At 41.8% G+C, this 24,401-nt stretch overlaps 1 protein-coding gene across 1 annotated transcript in view; it reads left to right on the forward strand.

The window, feature by feature from the left end:
* Positions 1 to 24,401, forward strand: part of BICC1 (BicC family RNA binding protein 1) — a 133,988-nt gene that overhangs the window by 32,691 nt on the left and 76,896 nt on the right. Inside the window, exons 2-3 of the mRNA XM_066619856.1 lie at positions 11,833 to 11,879; positions 23,922 to 23,991. Coding sequence (XP_066475953.1) covers positions 11,833 to 11,879; positions 23,922 to 23,991 — 117 coding nt within the window. The remainder of the gene's footprint in view (positions 1 to 11,832; positions 11,880 to 23,921; positions 23,992 to 24,401) is intronic.

Raw genomic sequence — 24,401 nt, forward strand, 5'->3', positions numbered from 1 at the left:
CAGTATGTGTTAAATCCAGTAAGTTGGAATTATGTTTAAACCCAAATTAATACATGACCCTTAATTTTCAGTATTACAACTCAGAACAAGAGTTCAGTTTCACACTCATCCCTTGACCATTTCATTTGGCAGCAGAAAATGTTAATGGTATTGAGACATGTTTTCAAACATTGTTCAAATCCCAGTTGTAAGTAGAGCCTCCTGGAACTGGAACAATTGGAAGAGTTGTTTTGGCACATGCATCCAAAATCAGATTTGTGACTTTTGGAAGCTGATTCTGCTGCCACCAATATAAGCATGTGTAGTGTTAGTTTTCTTAGCCAAAGGAGTGCAGTGTCTCTAATTCCTTGCATAGCTTAGGAAAAATGTATAACATGAACTGAATTTCTGCAACCTTTCAGGTCTTTCAGCACTTAAGTATCTTTTACTCCAGTGTCCTAGAAACTCTGAGGGACTTGAATTTTAATTATCCATCTGGATTCAAAAGTTTCATACCTGAAATATGAATATGTCTTTGACAGTAGTGACTTGCTGATAGAATGACATTCTCAGTGTCTGAGTTACTTTCTTGGACATGATGGCCATTTTCTCAACAAGTTAAATTGTTGAGATTGTCCCAGCAAGGTAAATTTGTATCAATACAGCATTTTGATATAAATTAACAAGCTAGAACAGGGGTGTCAAACTCATTTCATACAGAGGGCTGAATAGCATTCATTATGTCTGCTGGCGCTGAAAGTGATGTCATTAGGCAAGAAGTGATGTCATTGAACAGGTCATGATAAAAAATAAGCACTTTTTCCTCACGTGGGAAATCATTAGCTGCAAATGATGGAAGGCTCACCAAAGGCTACTGAAAAAACTTAACAGTCAGGGAATTAGAGGGCAGGTCCTCTCCTGGATTGAGACCTAGTTGAAGACCAGGAAACAGAGAGGGTGTCAATGGGCAATTTTCACAAAGGAGAGAGGTGAAAAGCGGTGTGCCCCAAGGATCTGTCCTGGGACCGGTGCTCTTCATAAATGACCTGGAGACAGGGTTGAGCAGTGAGGTGGCTAAGTTTGCAGATGACACCAAACTTTTCCGAGTGGTGAAGACCAGAAGTGATTGTGAGGAGCTCAAGAAGGATCTCTCCAAACTGGCAGAATGGGCAGCGAAATGGCAGAAGCGTTTCAGTGGGGTGGTGGTGGACAGGTCGATGAAAGTGTCGACCCCAATGTGCAGCGGCAGTGAAGAAGGCCAATTCTATGCTTGTGATCTTTAGGAAAGGTATCGAGAACAAAACGGCTAATATTATAATGCCGTTGTACAAAACTATGATAAGGCCACACCTGGAGTATTGTGTCCAGTTCTGGTCGCCGCATCTCAAAAAAGACATAGTGGAAATAGAAAAGGTGCAAAAGAGAGTGACTAAGATGATATGGGGCTGGGGCACCTTCCTTATGAGGAAAGGCTACGGCGTTTGGGCCTCTTCAGCCTAGAAAAGAGATGCCTGAGGGGGGACATGATTGAGACATACAAAATTACACAGGGGATGGACAGAGTGGATAGAGAGATGCTCTTTACACTCTCACATAACACCAGAACCAGGGGACATCCACTAAAATTGAGTGTTGGGCGGGTTAGGACAGACAAAAGAAAATATTTCTTTACTCAGCGTGTGGTTGGTCTGTGGAACTCCTTGCCACAGGATGTGGTGATGGCGACTGGCCTGGATGCCTTTAAAAGGGGATTGGACAAGTTTCTGGAGGAAAAATCCATTACGGGGTACAAGCCACGATGTGTATGCCCAACCTCCTGATTTTAGAAATGGGTTATGTCAGAATGCCAGATGCAAGGGAGGGCACCAGGATGAGGTGTCTTGTTATCTGGTGTGCTCCCTGGGGCATTTGGTGGGCTGCTGTGAGATACAGGAAGCTGGACTTGATGGGCCTATGGCCTGATGCAGTGGGGCTGTTCTTATGTTCTTAAGAGAAAATATACATATTTTGATCAAATTCAAGATATGGGAGAGCTCAGTTTTCAACTGGGCTTCCCTTTCAGCAGTAACACCTCAGCATGGCCCAGCAGCTGAGATCCTGAGGGCCAGATAAAAAGCTTCTGCGGGCCGCATGCAGCCCCTGGGCCAGTGGTTCTCGAACTCTTCCAGCTTGTGCTTCCCCTGATCCTTGTGGCCATTGGCCATGGCTCCCCATTACAACATCTCACCTCAGTTACCCCAAAATGGGGGTGAAGGTGTTATAATTATACACTAGAAACAAAAAAACAACTGCTAGCACTCTGAGGCTGCAGTCCTAACCACACGTACCTGAGAGTAAGCCCCATTGAACAAAATAGGACTTACCTTTGAGTAGACATGGTTAGGATTATGCCCCGAGTTTGTTAGCACACCTGGAGGGTTTTGGAAAGGGAGGGGAGAAAAAGTGATGAATTTGCTGGGGGAGGGGAAGACTTGGTTTTGTGCGTATCTGCTAATTGCAAACTGAGACCTAGAGACTGTTTGGCTGGAATCCTAACTCCACCTCGCCCCACCATGTTTCACAGCTCTGCCAGCCTCATGCTGCCCCACCCACCTCATTCACAGCTGCAGAAAAGCAGCAAGTCAGCAGGCAGCATGTGCAGCAGAGCAGCCCAGCCTCGCCTCGCCTCGCCTCGCCTCGCCTCTCTCCCCAGATGCCTGGTGAGGTCCCTGGAGGCTAGCCATGCCTCACCAGGGAGGTGGGACACACAGATTGAATACCTCAGCCCTGGGCCTTAGGTTTGACACCCCTGAGCTAGAAGGTTTGATGCTTTAGCTGAGGAATGTTTTGTAAACATTTGTAAATGTTTTGTATGGAACTTGAGAAAAATGGGTAGGTACAGTAGTATTTACAGATAGACCTTCTCTGGCTGAGGTGACGTCCCAATCTGAGAACCTCTGGCTTAGACTAATATCAGTCCAGATCTCATTCATGCAATAGTATAATTACATGAATGAGATCTGGACTGATATTAGTCTAAGCCAGAGGTTCTCAGATTGGGACGTCACCTCAGCCAGAGAAGGTCTATCTGTGCCCCTTTAAGGGGTGGGCAAGGGCGGGAATGCAGCAATGCAGTTTGAATGATCATGTTGCTGCCAGAGCTTTCAGGGGTATTTTTTTCACTTGAGCTTGTGCTAGCCCCTTGGTGGTGTGGGGACACCCCCTCAGGGCTCCCCAAGCCTCATAAAACCTAAAAATAAAGATTGTGACCCATTTCCAGTTCGGCAGTTGCAAACTAGAAGTGGGTTGCAATCTTTATTTTTAGATTTTCTGAGGCTTGGGGAGCCCTGTGGGGGCATCTGTGGGGCTCCCCACACCCCCAGAGGCCAGCATGAGCTCTGGCAAGTATAAAAATGCCCCTGAAAGTTCTTGCTGCAGGAAGATTGTGGTGCTGCATACCCCCTCCCCCACAAAGTTTTACAGTGGCTCCCGAACTCCTGGAGAGTTTAGGAACTGCTGGTCTAATAAATATGAAAGCTGAAAGATAATGGAAGGTAAAAACATTTTTCATTATGTTCCAAATTCTGTCTGAGGGGAGAGTGCACTGTGGCTTTTGAATGAGTTGTCATACTTCCTGCTATCTGACTATATGTAAATAGTGCAGTCAAAAATGAATGGTTTGTGTGTTCTTGAACAGGCACCTGAAAAGTTAAATGCATATGTGCTTGCCCACACAATTTCTTTTTTAGTAGCATAAGAAACATAAATAACATGAGATGGTTCAGCTAATATTGTAATACTGTTGTACAAATAGATAGTAAGGCCACACCTGGAGTATTGCATCCAGTTCTGGTCGCCACATCTCAAAAAATATAGTGGAGATGGAAAAGGTGCAAAAGAGAGCAACTGAAATGATTACTGGGCTGGGGTACTTTCCCTATGAGGAAAGGTTACGTTTGGGCCTCTTCAGTCTAGGTGCCTGAGAGGGGATGTGATTGAGACATACGAAATTGTGCAGGGGATGGACGGCGTGAATAGAGAGATGCTCTTTTCCCTCTCATATAACACCAGAACCAGGGAACATCCACTAAAGTTGTGTTGGGAGAGTTAGGACTGAAGAAAATATTTCTTTACCCAGCGTGTGATTAGTTTGTCAAACTCATTGCCACAGGAAGTAGTGATGGCATCTTGCCTAGATGCCTTTAAGAGGGGATTGGACGAATTTCTGGAGGAAAAGTTCATTACGGGTTACAAGTCATAGTAGGTATGTGCAAGCTCTTGGTTTTAGAGGCAGGCTGCCTTTGATTGCCAGATGCAGGGGAGGGCACCGGGACACAGATTGTGTTGTCATGTGTGCTCCCTGGGGCATTTGGTGGGCCACTGTGAGATACAGGAAGCTGGAGTAGATGGGCCTATGGCCTGATCCAGCAGGGCTCTTCTTATGTTCTGTTGACAATGACACGGCTGAGACATGCACACATTAGTTGCACTTGACAGGCTCAAAATGAGGAGCTGTACACGCTAGCCCTAGCTGAAGGCTAGGCAGGATCAGAACCAGGGAGTTGAAGCCACAGGAAAGTAGATTTAGGTTAGACATGAAGGAGAATTTCTTAACTTGAAGAGCTACCCAGCAGTCAGTCTGCTTTGTGCAGCAGTGAACTCTACCTTGTTTGAGGTTTTCATGTGGAGGTTGGATGGCCCCCATCAGGGATGTTGTAGCAATTACCTGCACCAAGCAGGGGATTGGACTACATGACTGCCAAAATTTCTTCCAGTTCTAAAATTTGAAGAGGCAACTTGTTTTTTTTTTATTTTATTTATGTTAATGCTCTGTGGCAGCTGCCTGCCTGTATGAATCAGTTGGGCTTAGAAGCAGAACAGAAACAAGAGCCCTTGGGCATCTGATTTCCTAGGCTTTCATAGGTCTGAATACAACTAAATTGAGATTCCTGGCAAAACTTTGCTTATAGGCTTTTGTTTCCTCTTAAACTTCCAGTAGGCTACCAGCATCAACCTGTGGCTTCACTCTTCTTGGAAGTGTGGGCTGAGTCCACAACATCACTTCCCCATAAATTGGCAACAGCAGGGAAGAAAAAAATGTCCAGAACTACTTTCTTTGGTGGGGTGGTTCAGACTCTTCCTAACACACAATAAACCAGAACATTTCTGTGATGGGGGAACATAAGCATACATTATTTTTATTTATTTTTTCACATTTTTATATTGCCCTTCCTCCAAAGAGCTCAAGGCGGTTTACACAGCTGCTCCCCTCCTTGTTCTCACAACAACCTTGTGAGATAGGTGAGGCTGAGAGAAAGTGACTGGCCCAAGATCACCCAGGAAGCTTTGTGGCTGAGGGGGGATTTGAACCTGGATCATCCAGGTCTAAGTTCACCTCCCAGACCACTACATGCCTTGGTACTGTACATATGGCTGCTGCAAACTTTTCAGATTTGGCTACAGCTTTAATATGGAAAGCAGGTGGGTGTGTAAAGCCTCAACTGTGTGAGTTCATTTCATTGTATACTCTGCATTCCATTTCTTAGTTCAAAATCCACTTTTTCATGTTCATTTCCTTTCCCCTTCTTTGCATCTACTCCATTCCTACTATGTAGCTGACTTTAGTCTGTGAGCCTTGTATATATTCAGTATAAGTGGGGTAAATCTGCATTTTCTTAATTTGATAAATTCAGGGTCAGATATCAAGCATAACAAAAGCCCTTCTTCAACTTTATCTAGAATCCCTATTCTTCCTTCCTTTTCCAAGAGCATGTTGCTGTGTTCTGAAACATGCTTCCATAGAATGGCAGCTTTCACTGGAACTGTAACAAGAATTGACAGTAGTCATTTTTCCAAGTATCTATACACAAACAGCTGTGAAAATAGAACTCTGCTCACCAGTCTAGTTTTCTCTTGTGCTTTGATCTTCTATCCTGGGCAATGACTTCATTTCCTCGATGTCAGAAGTAGGAAGACTTTGATGCAAATGTTTTTTAGGTTAGTAACTTTTCAGTGTAGCTACTACTTACACGAATCGGTTGTTTGTAATGTAAATAAAGTAGGATGTAATGTAGCCTTTCACACTCATAGATAACTGATCACCAGCCAGACTTCTAAGTCTGTCCCCACTTGTGGCAAAACGCCTATCCAGTTTGTCTAGCACAGTTGCATGATATCACAATAGAGGCAGAGCAGCATACAGTTTGCCATGGTGGGGCCTACATTAATCCCATTGGTTTATGCCACATGGTTCAACAGCAGGGGGCAATTCAGTCTTTTCAAAGACTGAATTGAAATGTAACAGATTTTCCATAAATGGAAAATGACCTAACTTAAGAACAATTACTTGCATATTAACTGTACTTAAGGGTGTGATGGTTTAAGAACTAAGGAATTAGTAACATTACTAACATTTAGTAAAATTGTTAATACTTCAAGTTTTAAGGAACTAGTTGGCACAGAATATGCCTGTATCATGGTGTGTTCTTCATCTGTGTATTGTAGAATATTGGGTCTGCATTCAAACCCTGGTTGTTGGAAGGCTTGAGAGCAAAACAATGTTGGCTTCATTGCTGATCTGTAAGATAATAGCAAAAATTGTGAGGATAAATGAGATGAGTATTGTAAAGCATACTCATCAGTGACTGCACTTTATTAGCAATTTCTGATATATTTTGGATATTTTGTCGTATTATCAATAAAACCTTGCCAGAAGGCCAGGTGAGCCATTTCCAGTTAGTGATGTAATAGTAAGCTAGACAGACCAATGATCTGATTTGGGGTAAGTCAGCTTCATATGTTCATATGCCCCAGAATGATGTAGCTATATTTGTTCTGTCACACGCTCTGGCTTTTGAATGGTAGCCATATTGAGAATGACACCAAAAGTGCTACTGAACTGGGTTGGGACTGTGACCCTACAGTGGGTTTTGATGTGTGTCAGCATTGATGAAAAATTTGGGGGATTGCCATTGCCATAAAGAAATTGGAGTTTATGTAAGAAACTGAAATAATTCTCAATTTTGATAAAAACTTTCCATGAGTTAGCATCAAGCAGGAAAATTTTAACAATCCTAGGCTGCAATCCTACCCACACTTACCCAGGAGTAAGTCCCATTTACTATCGTTCTTAAAAATATATATACATGGTAGATTGTTAAAAGTACAGGTCTGTAACATTTCCCCACATGCAGTCACATATCATGGTAGCATCAAGTCTAATATATTAAAAATAAAATATTGAAACGTACGGGGACCACCTGAAATTGGCTCACAACCCACCCAGTGGGTCCTGACACACAGTTTGAAAAACACTGCACTGCAGGCTTCAGCAGCTCTTTGGTATTAAAATAAGATTGAAGCAGATTTTCAAGATTTTTATAAAATTTGTTCTCATGAAGAATTTTCAGTAGTACGTTCTCATGGTTAAGTAGACAAAATGTAAAGTTGATGGGTACCATAATAGTTAACACCTGTTTAAACTTCGTACTGTTTGTTTTGGATGGAGCTTTTGCAGTCCCATATTGGCTGAAAACAAGTACAGTATATGAAATGCAATATTGCATGATACCTGTGGAAACCACAAAAGTAAAGTTGAAAAGACACATTACTGAACATATATATTTGAACAGAAATTGATACAGTTTTCAGCACACTTGTAGTTTGTATAGAGCAGGCTGCTTTTTTAGGAAAGGTCTGATAGACTGTACAAATACTTTAACAGAAAAATGCATTGTCAGTTAAATTTCAGAAATTAACAGTTCAGCTGCATGTTTTAGGGAGAAAAGTGCTTATTATAATTGGCCAAGGATCACCAGTTTCTGTATTCTTCTGGGCAGTCTCTTGGGCTTTTTACTTATTGGACTGAGGTCTGGGAGTGAAGTAAATTTTGTCATACAAACTAACTCCTTTAGGAATACTCAGGCCTTATAATGGCCAGAACCACTTATCACTAAAGGCACATTTCTAGGCACATGAATCCCTGGAAAAAGTAAGTGTGGAGTCTTTCTGTATCTTGGACAATGTATTTTCTTCACAAGATAAACTATTGGCAATGCTTTATCATGACTTGGTTGCAGTTTGTTCCAAGGATCAGAGAAAAATAGCTGCCGGAGCTAAGGGTCTCCTGTTGACTTGGCTTAGACCAGTGTGATAACATGACTTTGCTATAATTGGCACTTTTAGGTGAACTGCATGTACCACCCAATCAAAACATTTTTCCAGGTGGAATGTGATGGGCTTCAGGCCTTATATGTTGTGCTTCTAATGGAAGAACTGTATCCTTAATCTTCACCTGTATGAAACTTGAAATGATGCCTTGTGACTTTCTCCGTTGGTTAAAAGCAGCAAAGGTTGTATTCCATTAGTGTAGAAATGTGCTTACTGCAAAAGAGAGGCTAGTTTAAGGCTATCCTGCACAGGGTTGATGCGCACATAACTGGTGGACTCCTACTGGGGGTACACACCCCTTAATCTGTAGTTGCCTCTGCAGGTCCTGCACACTGCTATAGCAGTGCTGGTTCTTAAACTTGAGTTCTTCAAATCCTGGTGTGTACTTATTTGAGCCAAGTGTCTATTCCCTCGGCTTACATGTGAATTTCAATTAATGAAATGGCTTCAGGAGCATTTTGAGGTGCACCAAATCTTTTGTCATTGTCTAGTGCCTTGGTAGCTAAGCAGGCAAAATGAAGTCATCCTGTGGCTTAGGAGAAGTTTGAGAATTATATTGGGAAACATGCATTATGGTGGTTTTAATCAGGTTTTGGAATCTAGATTTGTCCTTGTACTATAAATTGCTTAAGTGGCAGTTCTATACGTCAGTGGTTCTCACACATTTAGCACTGGGACCCATTTTTTAGAATGAGAATCTGTCAGGACCCACCGGAAGTGATGTCGTGACCGGAAGTGACGTCATCAAGCAGGAAAATTTTTGACAATCCTAGGCTGCAATCCTATCCATACTTCCCTAGGAGTAAGTCCCACTTACTATCATTGTTAGGAGAGCATACATAGTAGTAGCTTGTTAAAAGTACATTTCCCAAAATGCATTCACATTCCATGGTAGCTCCAAGTCTAATATATGAAAAATAAAATATTGAAATGAATGGGGACCTACCTGAAATTGACCCACTAGGTGGGTCACAACCCACAGTTTGAGAAACACTGGTGTATAGGATTGCAGCCTGACTAATTGAAGTCCCATTAACTTTATCATAACCAGCTTGTCAGTTTGATGGAGTTTAGTTGTGCCAGATTTCATCAGGATACAATCCATTTAAAGCACCCCTTTCACTCAACATGTTTGATAGGCAATTGATTCAGTTTTGAGAGATTAAGCGTAGGTTTCATCTGCTTTTATTAAGATTCCATTTTAAATACCTTGAAGCATGTATGTTGCTTCTGTCTGTATGTTACTTGCAGATCAAAAAGAAGTGGGGATGGTTTTGAGTAAAACAATGATGAGAAAGGAGGAAGTTAACCAGAGGCCTCGCTCTGCTGAGACTCTCAACCACTCATGCCTACTTCTCATTTTTAAAAAGAAAATAATCTGACAGTCCTATGTCTCCATATAATGTTTGTCCTTGAGCTGTGTTATTTCTATACCCAGGTACATCATGCAAATCAAAAAATAATTCTGATTAAGCTGTGATAGCCATTGAGGATGCTGGTAAAGTAAGTTTCAACTCATAATAGATCTGAAGCAAATTAAGCAGCTTCAGTAGCTATTTAATCAATCAATCAGTCAATCACACATTAAGCAGATGTGTGTTCATCTATTCAAAAGAAGTAGTCTTGCAAAAATTTATTGCCAGTTGCTAGTCTTCAAACTAGCTTTTAGGTTGCATCTTATGTGGTGGTTTTATATTTCAGGCAGCAAAAATGTTGAACCTGGTTTGAGAACTCCAGGCTCTTCAGAGTCTAAACGCTCAGTACTAGACTAGAAAGACCATATGTTTATCTTTCACTAGGCAGGTCTGCTTCCTTTACTGTCCAGGTTGGTGACTCCTAAAGACTGAAGGTTGCAGTAGAGATGAACAAATATGTGTTTCTGTTCGAATTTATCAGAGTGTCCTGAAATTCCTATTCTGCTCTTCTAAAATTCCTCTTGTTTTTCTCTTTAGAAATATTATTTATTATTATTATTATTTATTATTTATAGTATTTATATACCGCTTTTCAACTAAAAGTTCACAAAGCGGTTTACAGAGAAAAATCAAACAAAAGGGCTGTCCCAAAAGGGCTCACAATCTAAAAAGATGCAAAAAGAACACCAGCAGACAGCCACTAGAAAAGACTCTGCTGAGGTGAGGTGAGGTGGGCCAGTTACTCTCCCCCTGCTAAAAAGAGGAGCACCCACTTGAAAAAGTGCCTCTTGCCCAATTAGCAGGGGTAATCTATATTTCCTATTTTATTTATTTATATGTAATTCCTACCCAAACAGTTTGTGTAATGTGTGTCAGGGTACACTATTAAGTATAGGTTTTTTCTACAAATGTACTGAATGCTTGGAATGCATAGAAAATAGAAAAATCGAACTGCTGGGGGGCAGAAAGGGTTCAGAACCCAAATGTTGGCAAGAGGAATTAACTTCCCTTACAATGCACCAACACCTGAGAACATTTTTCTAGCTCTGCCTTTCAGCATGTATAATGTTGGTATAATATCTTGCTGGAGTTTTTTCCCATCTTGAAAAAAAACTGATTTTCTCACCCTAAGAACTGAGTTGGATCCTAGTTTTAAATATTAATATAATCACCAGGGACCTATGACCACATTTGTAATGTTTACAAAGTACACTGATTACAAGTATACAGTACATAGTTTAAATATCACTTTCAAACTGACTTTATCAAAGAAATATTTCAAAAATTCTATCCCTGTGGTTGAATAAGAAGGCAGGCTCTGGGAGTGATATGTAGTTTATGAATATACAGCCACATTGAGTTTATCCATTCAAAGCCAATGTTAAGCATTGTAAACCTAGGCTGCAATGCATAGAACTATACAACCTGATCTGTGTGCCAAACATAGTCTGGGATTGATGTTGAACATCAACTTATATAGCAAACTATAACAGAAACTAGGGGAAGTGCTAGAGCAATTTGTGATGTATTATGGGGATTTGTTGTTGGAGGGAAGGAGGAAAAGTGAAAAATGCCATTGAGCTTTCCCAAACTCTTCAGCTTGCCCAATTTTAATCCCAACTGTGGCCTTGAAAAAGTGGGGGAAAAGTGAGGGGATAAAACCTGAAACTAAATAGCCATGTGACATCTGTTAGATGAACAAGTTTGGTGTAATAGAAAATCCAAGCAAGTTTCTCGAGTCTGAGTTAACATACCCATATTTGAAAACTGAACTAGCTGCAGCTGTGGTACTGCTCCTTAAAAATCAGACTAACAATATAAAGCTTTTCTCCACTATGTTATAACGGTAACCTTTCCTCCTTGACAGTACATGGACTTCTTGAAAAAGGAACTTTCTTCACAATAAATGCAAGTACATATGGCAAAAATAAGTCTGTTTATTCAACCAGTGTCTTGCATTATATTTTGCTTCCTTTCCCCCTTTTCATACTTTGAGTAATGGAAGTTAGCCAGCACACATGTGTGCATGCACGCAGGAGAGGCTGACACATTTTGCAGAATCTTTTCCTGCTTTTAAGGCAACTAATAACCACTTCTTACCAACACCACCACAAAAGTGGTTTTTCCCCAGGAAACTGTCAGCACTGGTGGGTTAGTGTTGCATTCCTGATGGGGAAAGTACTGTATCTGTGTATTATAATATCCAATGAAGCATAAACAGGCTTTCTTTGAGCAGGGATAAAATGCTATATTACAGGAGATATAAAACTTTCTGCTGTTTTCTTTACAGCTGCTGCTGAAGGAAAAGGAAAAAGTGGGGAAGACTTTTTTCAGAAGGTAAGAAATACTGCACTTTTAAAACATGCCTATAGTGAATAACATGAATAAACTTGGAAAGATATATTGATTAGTGTTGGAGTCTGGAGCTTGAGTTGGGCACATCATGGCCTGTGCCTGGGACTTAGCCTAGTGAAATTGCACATTGGTATTCATGCTTCAAAGTCCCTGATACGTACAATAGTAGGGTCATACAACATCCGCCTTTGTGGTTGTCAATCAGTGGCTCTACCCTGACTAGGCCTATATAAATAGGATGAACTTGGCATTCTGCCTACTCTTAGTCCACTAAGAGGGTAGTTTGTGTCTGTTATGCTTCAGCATAATAGCATAAGCGCTTCCTGCTTGATGATGTCACTTCCGGACATGCATGACTTTCAGATTAATTACATCACTTCCAGTGGGTCCCAGAAGATTGTCTTTTTGAAAAGTGGATCCTGATGCTAAAAGTTTGAGAACCACTGGCTTATAGGAATGCATAAGTTTGCTTTTGAGAGTATATGATATAGTGTCTCTGAAGAAAGCACATGGGACTATTTGAGTCTCTTAGAACAGTTCCTTTGGAAGTTGCTCAGGGATTACTCATTGTCTTGTTTGTTTAGTTTCTCTCAATCAGTTAACCTTTTTAAAAAAATGTGAAATCGGGAGCCAAGTTTGTGGAGAGAAAAGTATACAGAGTTGGAAGGCAGGAGGAGGAAAATGATACTTCAGCCTCAGGCAACAATGACCATGGCTGAGTTCAACAATTTTTCCAAACTGGAAATTTTTCCACAGAGGGAGGGGGTGGCACATGTTTGGCGAGAGTCAGAAGCAATAGAGAACAGAAAGTATCTTTGAGTTATTGTGCAAAAAAGCATCAAATGGATGGATCTTATTCAGGTTAATTTCTCTGACATGTGTTTTGGAGACTGTTGGAAGACTGCAAAAAGATGGAATTACCAAGACACATGGTGGTTAGCAACTGAATTTAGAAGGGCCTCTCCATATACTTTTTTGTCTGCTTGGAGCTTGGGTATATACTTGAAAAATGCAGTGGGAATGAGTATTTGCAAGTATGTGTCATACAGACATGCTCATCAACTGGGATTGACTGCAGCTCCCTATTTACATTTTAGGGACACACCTAGGCTTGTTGCCATAGAATGGATAGAAATTGCTCTTGGAACAAAGTAGTCCTAGGTTCAAATTTTAGCAGACTAACCATAGGAGTCTCTGCTTTCTTGTTGCTAGAGTGCTTGCTTATTATGTCATTAGCATTCACAGACAACAGGTGATGTTCTCAGGTGAAATGACTGAAGGTATTTTTGCAAATGACAGTACATTTTTGCATGAATACAGCTAGCTTTATTATAATCAATGCGGGCAATAACTAACTTTTAGTTCAAATGATAGCCTGGGTGTTTGAAGCTATTTGAACTATGTATTTCAATGCAGTTTTTTGTGCTGGTACCATTATTAAATCGAAACATTAAATTGTAGCATCTCAACTAAGGGTTGATGACGGAGGAAATTAGACTAATGGCAGCATTGTCCTGTGAATGTGCTTATTGTAACTTAAAGTTGTTGGTGAGGACTATAGGAGAGAAGGGTAGTATAAAAACTGGGGGGAAAAACAAATATCACATGCTAATTTGCAACAGTAGGTGTCTACAAGGATATTTCTAAATGAAATGTCTCCACATCATTTGGGAATACACATATAATCCTCCCTTGTAAAGATTGTCCCTTCTGTTACTGACATTCCTACTACACTGGGTCTTTTCAAGCGGTCATAGCCTTCATCCGCCCACCCTGCTTAGAATAGTCCCCTAGCATTCACAGGCATGTGCCCACCAGCTCTTTTGCATTTAGTAACATCGAAACTGGATCTTGATTACTAACTAAGATGTGAAATTATGTAAAATGTATGGAGGGTTTGTTGTCAATCAATCAATCAATCAACAGTATTTATATACCGCTTTTCAACTAAAAGTTCACAAAGCGGTTTACAGAGAAAAATCAAATAACGTAAATGGCTCCCTGTCCCAAAAGGGCTCACAATCTAAAAAGATGCAAATCAATACCAGCAGACTGCCACTAGAACAGACAGTGCTGGGGTGAGGTGGGCCAATTACTCTCCCCCTGCTAAAAAAAGGAGCACCCACTTGAAAAAGTGCCTCTTACCCAATTGTCTTTCATTCCTGTTGCCCCATTCTCAGTTTCTTGTTGGCATCCTTCACTCTTGGAAGACTATGGTATCGCGCTCTGAATAGTGTTCTGGAACAGAGTGTCTTCTCCAGTGCACAAAGCCTGGGTAAAGTAGATATGGAGGATAGACTGTTTCCCATGCAGCAAATCCCCCCTCTCCACATCGCTGAAATGGTCCAATGGAAAGGCAGAAGCCAATACGGTTGGTTCCAGCGACGTCGCAGGAGTTGCCAGAACGTGACTGTGTTCAGCCATGAACCGTCTCAGGGACTCCAGCTCCGGATTTTGCCTCAGGGTTGACTCCTGAAGCCTTTTCCAGAACTGGATGTAGCCACAAGGCAGTGGAGGTTTGGGATCAGAGTTTTCCTTCTCTCAGATGAGCTGCCTACCCAGGCTAAGGAGTCCCATCTACCCGGTGGCTATTTAGTCGCCTCTTACAACAAGTACAGCCAAACTGAGGGCCTATTCTTATCCCCAACCCTCAGGGGAATCTCAGATTATAATGTACACATTTTCTAGTATGCTGCAGGTATAGAGGAAGAATGAATAGGATCAATTATCCCAGAGTCTTGAGCACACTACATGAGAATGGAAAAAGGCCTTAGTGGTGTAGGAAACTGCATTAATAGTTAACACTAGTGGGGAGGGCTTATGCGTAGCATAGCTCACTTGTACTGGTTTGGGTCTTTGTTATTGGGAAATGAAGTTATTTAGGACTGGGTTAAGATGTATTGCACCACTTAGAAACCATTTAAGCAAGCCCCCACTGTATAGACTTATCATGGTGAAGGCATGGAATTGACGCTGATTTACATGGAGAGGATACGTTTGCGTATCTTTACACCGTTGTTTGTGCATGGTGTGGGTGGGTATTGCTACTCACCCTGTATTGCTCAAGTTCTACATGCTGGGGAGGCAGGGATTCTTTCTGTTGCATGCAGGTACTGCGTCTCTGAAGCCTGTATGGAGTTCAGAACTGTAATTTAGTCCGGTAGATTTTTAAGTTGGGTTTCAGTTTGTCAAGCTTCTTTGCAACAGTTCACATGGCTTTTTAAAGCCAACGTCATATATAGGGATAGATAACCAAGTTTGAAAACATTTCATTAAAAACTGTTCTGGCGTCCTTAGAGTTCGTAAAATTTAAGCTGCTTAGCATAATGTGTCAAAATGATTGGAGAGGATAAAATCTGATTTGTTGAATACTGAGCAGACATGCTGTTTCACAGGAGCTACTAATAACCCTTCTTATAGTTAAGTAAAATGCTAATCTTGCACACTGTGTCATGCCCAGTCTGCTCAAACTATGCATTGGTGAACCTTTGGCATATAAGAACACTAAATTACTATCAGTTTAAACCCTGATATGTGGTTGCTTTAAACAACCATCTATAAGATGGCCTTCAATATAGTTATGGTGACAAAACATTGGCAAAATTTGAGTGACTTGCTTGCACCCATTCTCCTCCCTTGCAATTCCTACAGCCTCTTCTGCCCAGACTTGTTCACATTGAACTACTTTCAATTTCAGCTGAAACAAACCCTGAACTTTTTCAGAACCTGATTACACGGAGTTCATTTTAACCAATGTTAACCGTGACCAGATGTGATGGTATACGGGGATGTGGGAAAGCAGGGAGTTTTGTTTCTTTGCAAGTTTCAGGAGGGAGTACGTTTGATGCCTTGCTCATGGTTGAGTTGATGCTGAATGACAGAAAGAGAAACAGTTAAGCAAACACCCTTCCATTTTCAGCTAATAACTGAGAATCCAATTCTGTGTCTACTCAGAAGTTCTATAATAGTAAATGGGACTCACTCCTACAAAAGTATGGATATCAGTCTTGAGTCATTTTCAGGAAAAAACCTTTCATTCTTGTCTCCACCATGTAACAAGAATTTTGCTTTGGTACCTGTTGGGATGCTTGGCATGTGGATAGCAAGTGTTTTAAGTTTGAAATCTGAAATCCAGGAATCGCATTTGATTTTACAAATTAGGACTGGGAAAGCATACCAATCAATTATTAAAACAAATGAAAACTCAAGTCATTTCTTCAAGAATTGCTTCCGTTCTAAAGCTGTGCTCTCCCCCAAAACCTCCAGAGAACATTGTTTCTAATACCAATTTATTTAGCACCATAAATGCTAAACTGATGATTATAAGTGAGGTATTTTTAAAAATTCACAAAGTACACAATGAAGAAATAAATGGGGGCATGTATCAGTATGTTACTTCATACAGGAGAGGTGTCTAGGCTCTTTGAACACGATTTTCTTCTTGATCTAGAAATCATCATTCTCTCCTATAGCTGTATGGGAAGAAGACAGGTGAAAATGAGTGAGTTGTCTTTTTAAGGGAAGCTTTCTTCTATTACAGCTGTTTTGGAACTGGGATAAACTTCCAAAGGGAAGTGCCAAGTGAACCTAGAACACCTCCTAGAAATCCTGCTAGAAATTCTGTTGGTACCCTAGGGATACAGGAAATTGCCTTTTACTGAATCAGGCCTTTGGTCTGTTGAGTCAACTGTTATCACTGACTGGCTGTGACTGTTTTTTCCCTGTCTTCCCCTGGAGATGCAGGGGATTGAATTTGGGACTCTGCTGCCTGGACTAAGTGAAAGTGTTATCAAATAGAAGTTGGTGCCGATATTGCTGTAATTGACCAGTGTCTTATTTATGTTGAACGATGAGATGTTGGAGGGAGAGCATTTGTGAAATCACTCTGCTGTGATTTGAAATCTTGCATCTTGCCACTTTACCTAACAGTGGAGGAGAAGCTAGGGTCTTCCACAAGTCGTCTCCTCTAAAGACACTGTGAGAGGTTGCTCTGCAAATACCCTGCAGTGACACTTGTACCAGATCTTAAGGGTTGCATCATGAACCCATTATGATTCTGGTATGTTTGCTATGTTCAAATGGAGCATGAAAGTATGGTGGAAATGAAAACTCTGAAAGAAGCTAGGATTGGAGCTAAAAAATGGAAAAGACAAAAACTTGCAAGAATTGAAAAGGGGAAGGAAACTGCTGAAAAGTGAAAAGGTGAAAAAGTGAAAAGGGAAACTGCTGAAAAGTGAAAAACAAGGAGAAATTGGAAGCTGACCACGAATGTACCCCAGTGAAAATCTGTCTTTATCCTGTGTACCCCTTTAAGAATTGTCAGTCAATTATCAATCAATCGCATTATCACGGTTAGAATCTTACAATACTGTCTGCGTGTTTAACTTCCATTTAGCATTACATAAGCACTTATACACTCAAACAGGTTTGACAGATGTTTGTCTTGTATGCATTGGAGGTATCAGAGTTGGTTCACTGCAATTCAGCTGTGGGTGCCTGTTCCCCCTGTGCTCCATCCATGTGGGGGGGCAACTTCACATCATAGGGGTTGAAGGACATATGGGGGGGGAGAGATGGAGGAGGCAAAAGTTGCTGTTTGCTCTTGTTTAAGGGTTCTCTACACAGGGGAGGGATGCAGAGGAATCATGGTTTGCCAATTGCTGCAGGGTACCTTTCCCACTTGCTGAGTCTTCGTTCAATCCCTGCCTAGAGATTAGAGACCAGTGTTCTTTGTTGCCGTACTGGGGTAGCAGCTGCTAGCCCAAGGGGGTTGGTATTCTATGGGGCTGGCACAGGGATGGGGGGTTGGTACAGTTCTTAGGGCTATTCTGCCCTGGATCTTACTCCTCTTTCTGTCTTCTCCCAAAGTCGCCTCCTTTCACTGTCTTTTCCTTTCAGCCTTCTCCACCTTTCTCTTGCTTCTTTCCAGTCTGTGCCTTCCCTTCCTTGCATGTTCCCTTGACCAGTAGCTGCTGTTCTCATCTTCACCCCTTGCTTGGCTGCTGCTCCTCTCCTTCTGCTGCCCCCTTGCTTTCTCTTCTGACACTCATTCAGGTTTTGCCCTGCTTTTATCCTTCAGCCCCTCATTGTGCCACTCCTCTTCTTCCTCTTCGTCTTCTTTTCTTCCCATCCCCTTTGCATGGTTCCCTCTTCCTCTTAATGTTCCTGCCCTTCTGTCACTGCCCCAATCAACAGGAATGACCTGTCCCTGCAAGACATCCTGGCCCAGTAATATCCTTGGGTTGTTGGAAACCATGTCCCACTACTGCTATATGCGGTGCTGCCAACTTACAACAACTCCCTGCTAATATGACTTTTGACTGAGATACAAGCAATTGGTATTAACTGGGACAACCTTCCAAGGCTGAAAGTCTCTGGAATCCAGGACAAGTTATTTGAGGATCACAGCTGCATGCTATAGAAATGTGTATATTATTGATGGCACATTGTCTTAGTAGTCTGTCCATGTTATCTGATCAGAGATGCTAGTGTTGTAGCAGAGAGTGGTGACAACATATCTATAAAGAGGTAGCTTATAAAGCAGAAAGCATTGAAATGCCATACATGGATCCAACTATCCAGGCACAATAAACAATAGTGAAGTAGATTGCTGTCACTGTATTTTGTTTCACTACTGGGTGAACATCTTTATACAATTTTTCACTAATGGGGAAGCAAGCACACTAGTGCCACTCCTGCACGTGTAATGGGTGGTGGTATTTCGGAGCAAGTTTACACATGGATGTCCATCTAAAATAGCCATGCTATATCCTGGGATTGGGAGACGTGTCTATGCAGAACTTTTCTATCCAGTCTACATGCATGCTGTGTAATGTGGTTGCCACTGACTTCCTTAACCATACTAAGTTTTCTAGGCACATAGATCCTCTTAACAATATATTTGGCATGCCATGCAAAGAACATCCAGCCTATTGAGTGTTGTCACAGGCAGACACTTTTGCATGAAAGCAACCACGAAGGTGACAGATGTGCCATTAGAATGAAAATAAAAGCAAATAGTTTGCCATGCTCTGACCTCCTCAGACGTGATTCATTTCAAACAGCTTGGCATTTTAAAAGTTGAAATGCGAGTCCGCTTCCGCCCGTGGAGTGAAATACTTAAGCAAATTATCATGAGACTGGAGCAATTTAGCTTTCTAATATCACTGGATTTCTTATTTCACATCTGGGTTTGGGAATTCTCAGGAATAGATATATGTCAATGGTAGAATTTCACTCGTTTTGGAAATATCATTTTCCAGCTGTAACTTATTATCCCATGGCTGCTGAAACCCATACAGTGCAAAGTGTACTGAGACCTGGCTAACATTTCTCACTTTTTCCACATGGCGCCCTACTCTGGAAATAGTGGCTTTAAGGAATTATGTTGACATAGGCAGCAGAAATGAACATAGTTTTTTAAACTTGTGTATAAGTCTTTCAAAGTTTCTTCTGTAAGGGATCAGTGAAGGATGCACCTGAAACCGCTTTGCTCATAACTGTAGTCATATGTTGTGCAGAATCTGAAACTAAGATTATTTTGGTCACTGTTTTTCCGTTTTCAGATAATTGAAACAACACTTCTGTTAAAATGGAATGCTTAGTGCAGAATGCGGGTACCCATGTGGTTGCTGAGGCTTGTTGGTTTGACTCAGTCAAGCTTCTGCTTCAGCAACTTCACTGGCTGTCAGTTTGTTACTGGCCTCAATTCAAAGTGCCAGTTTTGACTTTTAAAGCCCTTTACAGTCCAGGGTATTTGAGGGGCTACCTCCTTCCATACAATCCAACCTGCCCTTTCAGGTAATCGGGGGGGGGGGGGCTTCTAACTTTGCCACCACCAGCAGAGGTAAAGGGAATGGTAGCAAGAATTAGGGCCTTCTCAGTGGTGGCGCCCTGTCTGTGGAATTCCCTCTCCCTAGAATTGAGAACAGTTCCCCCTCTTGAGTCCTTTCGATGGGGTCTTAAGACCTTCTTTTTCAGGGAAACTTTTGCACACTGACACGGGGAGGGGGGCTGGTGAATGTATTTTAAACATGAACTAAGTTTATTGTGTTTTTATCTATCAGTGTTTTTAGTACTTGTTTTTTATTTGTAAAACTCCTTGAGTGCCCTTGGTGGGTATAAATTCTATAAATTAAAAATAAATGCTTACACCCAAAATGGTCACTTCTTAGGGTATGAAAGTAAGAATTGGCTGACCTCAACGGAGGTGATTGTTGCCAAGTTCTGAGTATGCTTTGTTAGGAGGTAACCCCAAGGCATGGACTTGTGTAGAGATTCAACAGATGGCCACCTCTGAAGGGGAGTTATGATGCACTTCTGCACTGGAAGTCATTGGAACAATCCCACATTCGATACAGAGTTGTGGCAGAATTTATAATATGCAACCTCCTCTGTGGATGGGGTTGGATTCATAAGAGCCTTTAGTTAAGTAACACATTTCCATGGCATGCTTGCAGTTCCCATCCTGCTGTTCCCAATTGCTGCTGCTAAATGCTAATCTTGGTGGACTGTTCTCGGGAGCCTCTTGAGGTTGAAATCATTAGAGCAGGGGTGCTCACACTTTTTTGGCTCAAGAGCTACTTTGAAACCCAGCGAGGCCCGGAGATCTACCAGAGTTTTTTTACAATGTTCGCGCCATCATAACATATAACATTTATGTGTACAATGTATGTTGGTGTACCTTGCATAACCGCATGAGCCAATATTGCACAACACAACATAATTAACTATAAACATTTTTTGTAATTGCTTGAGTTTACTTTGATGACTTGCACTGAAGTGAATCAGCCAAGGATGCATAGTCCGGACAGTAGCTGCTGACAGCCAGCCTCAAGCACACTTCCAAATGTTCATCAGTCATGGTGGAATGGTACTTGGACTTAATGATCTTCATGTAGGAAAAGGCTGACTCACATAAATAAGTGGAGTCCTTCCTGCCTCAGGTGCTCTTATATTCCTGAGGGCCCTATTGCCTTCAAGTGGCTGCAGCTGTGCAGCACACTCTGCTGGATGCCCAGGCCTTACCCTTAAAGGGGCCACTGCTGACACCACATCTACCTCCTCACCAGATCTTCCTTGATTCCAATACAAGTGGGGGGGGGGGGGGAGAAGATCTCTATACAGACCAGTGCAAAAGTAGGGGAAAGGTGTGGGGAAGATCTCTGTATAGACATCACAGCAAGACCAGTGCAAAACCCCTTGCACACAGGACCAACAGATGGAAGTTGGGGGGGGGGGCAGATCTCCATACATACCAGTGCAAAAACAGGGGAAAGGTAAGTCAGCCCCAGTAGAGTCAACGGGGCTCACTCCCAGGGATGCGTGGACAGGAGCTCACTCCCAGGGATGCTACACTCCCAGGGAGCGTCACTCCCAGGACGGGGCTCACTCCCAGGGATGCGTGGATGGGAGAGAAGCCTGCGATCCACTCATTTTGCCTCGCGATCGACCGGTGGATTGCGATCAACGTACTGAGCACCCCTGCATTAGATGTTGAATGTAAGAAATATAAGAACGCAATTCTAAGAGCTCTCTGGGCCGGGGCAGGCCACATTTGCACCTCCTCTGGAGTTGGCTGGGCCGGTGCAAGGACACACACTGGCTTGCAGAGGCCAAATCCAGCCTTTATGCCACTCCAGGAAGGTGAGGTTTGTGTGGCCCATGCAGGAGATTTGGGAGGATGAGGGAACGGTGGAAGGAAGGCATTCCAGGGCCAAGTAGCCCTATAGGGCTGGCTGCAGCACAACACAGGGTAAAGGGAGTTCATTCCCCTTACTGACTTGAGCTGCATCCAGCCCCATGCTGGATACGAGACTGTCTGTTCTAGCGTGGGTTAGGATCAGGCTGTTAGAAGGACAAATAGCTACATAAAATGATAATCCGACATCCTGATGTTGTAATTATGTGAACATATAAAACTGCTCTAGTAAGGTTCTATTGCTTTACCTACTGAGCAACAGGTTTGTCATGTACTATGGCTATCTATGACCAGCCCTTCCAACATCCAGGAAATTTGTTGAGACCCTTCTATTTGGTCTAATGTTTTTAAGTGTGCCAACTTTTTCTTTTTTGCATATCAGCCTATTGCTTTCCTGTTTTGATGTCTGAGGAATCTTAACAAAATCTGTTCTGTTCTGTTCTGTGTACCTTTTCGTATGTATGTTGTAACTTAAATCCTTTTTATGCCACCTTTCATAACTGACATAGGCCACCAAGATGGCTCACAACAAATACAAAACAACTTATAACAATCATGTCATTCATATGGTAATTCCAGGTGCAACCTCCTTCCACCAGGACTACACACACTGCGCACACATACCCACAAATTCTGAAGTCCACACTACCTGCTAGCACCACTAGGCAGCAGTTCCTATGGAATGCCTCTTGGACAAGTGAGTGGGACTGAGCAGGGAATTCATTCCACCCACCAGGGAGACAGATCTTCTCTTGCTGGTGTTGGGCAACTTCCTTGGAAGATCTCTCGGGCTGGAAGGTGGAATTCACTTAGTCCGTGATGGAGGCAAAACCTAAGGTGAACATATCGTATATAGCTTGCCCTGTGAGATCTGTCTTGCTAGAAAGGTGGAATATAAATGAATTAAAGACTCTTATGGCTACTAATGTGAAATCTAATATTGAAGATGCATTGGAAGATAGCAGCTAAGCTGCTTATATGCATCAATTTAGATTGGAGTTGCTTGATAGAGAAGGGGGAAAGAATTGTGTTGAGTACAAACTATGACAGATAGTAATACTGGCACAGCTTTTTAACTTAGGACTTGGTTCAGGTGTAATTATTTTAAGGTTGAGAAAAGGGTAATGAGCACTTAGCAAATGTTTGTGCTGCTAATGTAAAATGTTCAATTCTGTTATATACGTTTTACTTCCAATTCAAAGGATGCTGTTGATCTCTGTGATGGCTGATGTAAAGTAGATAAGCACGAATAGCCCCTCTTAAAAAAAATATGGCCATGGTATCCTAATGTGTTGAACTGCAGTATCTTGTGGCAATTGATAAATTCTGGTCCTCTGCATTCTCAAGGCAATGGTGTTTCAGTAATTTTCCCTTTTACACATAACTGAGTTAAGGTGCTCACCACCTTGTTTACATTTTTTTTACTAATGACATCAAATGGTGAATCAGAGCCTAAAGCAAACTATGGCATTGTCTTCAACAGTGGAAGTAAATAGTTGCTGAATTGGAACTTCAGCCAGCTGGGAAGACTTTCTAATTATGGAAGTTAATCTAATACATAACCTTGTAAGCATAGGAGTCATCTCTTCAGTGAGATGGGCCTAAAGATCTGCATATATTAACAGTTACTTGGTGCCACAGTACCTACTGTTTAGCTGGATCATTCAAGCTTTGCATTCTGAGGACTAAATTTGTGTGTGTGCTTGGTTCCTTTTAAAGAGTGAGATTAAGATTTTGAGGGAGCCTGCAAATGGTTTGGCCTTGTCTGCTTTACAGAATTCAGAGAAGCTGTAGCTTTTGCAATTTGAGAATTATTTGAAAACACATGATGCAGTTCAGATGATGAAGCTGAGCACATCTAGCACTCTGTGCTGGCTAGATGGGAGACGTCTTGGGGATTACACGTAAACTGCTCTGAGCTCTTTGGGGGAAGAGCAGGCTGTAGTCGATTCTGGAAGGGAATGTAAAACTAATTGTTCGTAAACTCTGAGAAAATATGGGAGAAGACTTCTACAGATACAGTTTTTCTTAATCTAATTTTTAGAAAGCTTAATTTGGAGGAAGAAATGATTAAAATGTTACTGTGAACTTGTGTAGATTCCATATTTCAATAAAGTCTTGTAATAAAATGTGAACCTGGGAACTGGTTTATTCCCTGTCATATTTAACTTTCTCACTGGGCAGTACTGGATTAGATTTAAAACATCTGATTTTTATTGTTCCTTGGCAATTTGCAGCAGTTCAGAATCAACAGAGATCAGCCCAGAGTCTGCCATCTGTAAAAGAGAACTTGTTTAAATTGACAATGTTTGTCCTTTTAACAGATCATGGAAGAAACAAACACCCAGATTGCTTGGCCATCTAAGCTGAAGATTGGTGCAAAATCAAAGAAAGGTAATGTTTTGACTGTTGGGTGAATGTCATTTGAATGCATCTCTTATTGTGGCTAAAATCTCCAATGGCTGTGGGTAAACGCATGTTACATTCCTTCTGCTTAAAGGTTAAAAATAACCAGAATGGTAACTAGCTGCTTTGCATTGTCACCTTCTATTGTATAGCTTGTAAACTCTGCAAGTTCAGCGTCATTAGACATGCATATAGAGTAGTATTAAGAGTATTGATATACCCGTTTACAACAAAAGGTCATAAAAGCGGTCTATAGACCAGGGGTGCCCAAACCATGGCCCTGGTGCCACTTGCGGCCCTTGAGGACTCCCAACCTGGCCCTCTGAGAGCCTCTAGTCTCCAGTGAGCTCTGGCCCTCCGGAGACTTGCTGAAACCCACACTGGCCTGATGCAACTGC

The sequence above is a fragment of the Tiliqua scincoides genome, chromosome 3 (genome assembly GCF_035046505.1).
Source record: "Tiliqua scincoides isolate rTilSci1 chromosome 3, rTilSci1.hap2, whole genome shotgun sequence".
Taxonomy (NCBI): Eukaryota; Metazoa; Chordata; class Lepidosauria; order Squamata; family Scincidae; genus Tiliqua; species Tiliqua scincoides.